This window comes from Arachis ipaensis, chromosome B04, assembly GCF_000816755.2.
Source record: "Arachis ipaensis cultivar K30076 chromosome B04, Araip1.1, whole genome shotgun sequence".
In the NCBI taxonomy this organism is placed as follows: domain Eukaryota; kingdom Viridiplantae; phylum Streptophyta; class Magnoliopsida; order Fabales; family Fabaceae; genus Arachis; species Arachis ipaensis.
In genome coordinates, this window is record NC_029788.2 from 19139975 (window position 1) to 19142481 (window position 2507).

Consider the following 2507-nt stretch of genomic DNA (forward strand, 5'->3'; position numbering starts at 1 on the left):
CCATCTGGAAAGGGTTAGTTCTACCTAGAGTAGAACTATTTGCTTGGTTTGTCCTACTAGGTAGGGTGAATACAAAAGAACGGTTAAGCCGTTTGGGGATCATTAACCAGGACGATAACATCTGTGTTCTATGTAATAAGTATGCGGAGCACGTGCACCACTTGTTTGTATGCTGTGAATTTACTTGGCAGGTGTGGAGTGCTTGGTTAGCGATGTTTGGACAACAATGGTCTATTTCAGGGTCAATGCGAGAACATTTTCTGAGCTGGACAGAGGGGCCAAGGAGGAGGGAGGATAAAGAACAACGACTGAGATGCTTTTGTACGATTGTTTGGAACATCTGGCTGGAGAGAAATAGAAGGATATTTCAGAACATGAACAAAGGTGTTGAAGATATCACTCACATGACTGTGTTGAGCCATAACGAGTGGAGTGGTGTAGACCCCTTTTGTTGTTGATGGCAATGCCGGAGATGACAAGGGGGTTTTAAATCGTTCTACTCTTACTTGAATTTTGTTGTTACTATATTTCTTTATTTTGGTTGTTAGCTCTGCTTGACTGCTCCACAGTATTGTGTTGAGCTCTTTCTTTTCAAAAAAAAGGACTAAACACTTCTCTATGTCATGAAATGCTATATTTATTTATTAATTATTATTGTATATTGAATTGGCTTATCATTGTGATAATCTATGAACCTATCAATTTTGAATCAAAATCTATCGGGGACAGACCTGAGTAGCTGTTAGATTATTAACAGACAGTAGTTTATTGTTGCTTGACGAAGAACGGTTACCAACCACATCTCTCTCAATAAAGAACCCTGGCTTCTTTGGCTGAGGCAATGCCCATTCACTACTCAGCATCGTAAGCACACACGACATGCTTGGTCGATCCTCGGAATTTAGTTGCACGCATAGCAGACCAACATGAATTGATCTTAGGACTTCTGGCAAATCAATAGAGTCTTTGATAGATGGATCGACTATTTGTAAGCACTTGCCTTCTGAGAAAAGTGTCCATGCCTGCATTTGTATATATTTCAATAAGTACAAAAGTTAGGATGATGCTATTTGGTTGGAAACTATAAATGAATATGGAGGACAAACAAAACACTTATGCTTACATGCCCAAGCAGATTAAAATTGTGATCAATATGGATGAATCCTCTGTTTCTCTTCCCGCTAACTATCTCTAACACCAGTACTCCGAAGCTGTAGACATCAGATTTTGTTGAGTATATCCCATCAACTATGTACTCCGGTGACAGATAGCCGCTGTGTAAAACATGAACAAACAAATTTGAATCAAGAAAAAGCTATTACTTTCATTTTATATTCCTCTCTACATGTCATGTAATTAGACACTTACTAAGTTCCAACAATGTGCCTTGTATTTGCTTGGTTTTCATTTCCTACAAAGCTTCTTGCTAGTCCAAAGTCTGAAATTCTAGGATTCAATTCGTCATCTAACAAAATATTTCCAGCCTTAAGATCTCTATGAACTATTCTATGTCTTGAATCTTGATGAAGATAGAGAAGACCCCTAACAATTCCATTAATAATAAGAAAACGCTTTGGCCAGTCTAGAAGCTTTCCCTTCTCACAATCTGTTTAAAAGAAAATGAGTTGGACTAATTTTCTGATGAGGTTCTGAACAATATGTAATCTTTTTTAAATAAAAGGAAGAGTATGGCTGGACAGAGGGGCCAAGGAGGAGGGAGGATAAAGAACAACGACTGAGATGCTTCTGTGCGATCGTTTGGAACATCTGGCTGGAGAAGAATAGAAGGATATTTCAGAACATGAGCAAAGGTGTTGAAGATATCACTCACATGACTGTGTTAAGCCATAATGAGTGGAGTGGTGTAGACCCCTTTTGTTGTTGATGGCAATGCCGGAGATGACAAGGGGGTTTTAAATCGTTCTACTCTTACTTGAATTTTGTTGTTACTATATTTCTTTATTTTGGTTGTTAGCTCTGCTTGACTGCTCCACAGTATTGTGTTGAGCTTTTTCTTTTCAAAAAAAAAATATTTTAGTCTTATCTCGTTTATACTGTAAATAAAATGATATTGCATATATCTCGTTTACAATATAAAAGAGATAAAGTACGTCAGCGGTAACGCGGCTATCTCGTTTACACTGTAAACGAGATATAAAATGTTTATCTCGTTTACACTGTAAACGAGATATATAGAAAACAATCGCAGCAGCTATAAAAGGATGTCTAACTTTTGGTATTCTTCATAAATTTTTTCTATCTTTTTTGTGTCTCATATTTCTCACGAATACAAGGCTAATGGCCAGTAATAGTCTATACATAGTTGTGCTTGTTTATCCCAATTGTCGTATGAGAAATGGCGACAACGGGGTGACATTTGAGTGTGAGGATCCGATATTATTTCGCACTCAACGTGTCGAAATGTTTTCGAATTTGAAGACTTTGATATTGAGCAAGTTCGGTGGTACACAAGCGAAGGAAATCGGAAGGGTGGTGTATAGGTTGCT

General features: G+C 37.7%; 1 protein-coding gene across 1 annotated transcript; it reads right to left on the bottom strand.

Moving 5' to 3' along the window:
* Window positions 604–2247, bottom strand: LOC107636199 (G-type lectin S-receptor-like serine/threonine-protein kinase At4g27290). The gene is made up of 4 exons (XM_016339723.2): window positions 2232–2247; window positions 1369–1606; window positions 1124–1274; window positions 604–1022 (listed from the first exon to the last, which is right to left on the bottom strand). The coding sequence occupies exons 1-4, from the start codon at window positions 2245–2247 to the stop codon at window positions 717–719; spliced, it is 711 nt and encodes a 236-aa protein (XP_016195209.1). The 3' UTR covers window positions 604–716.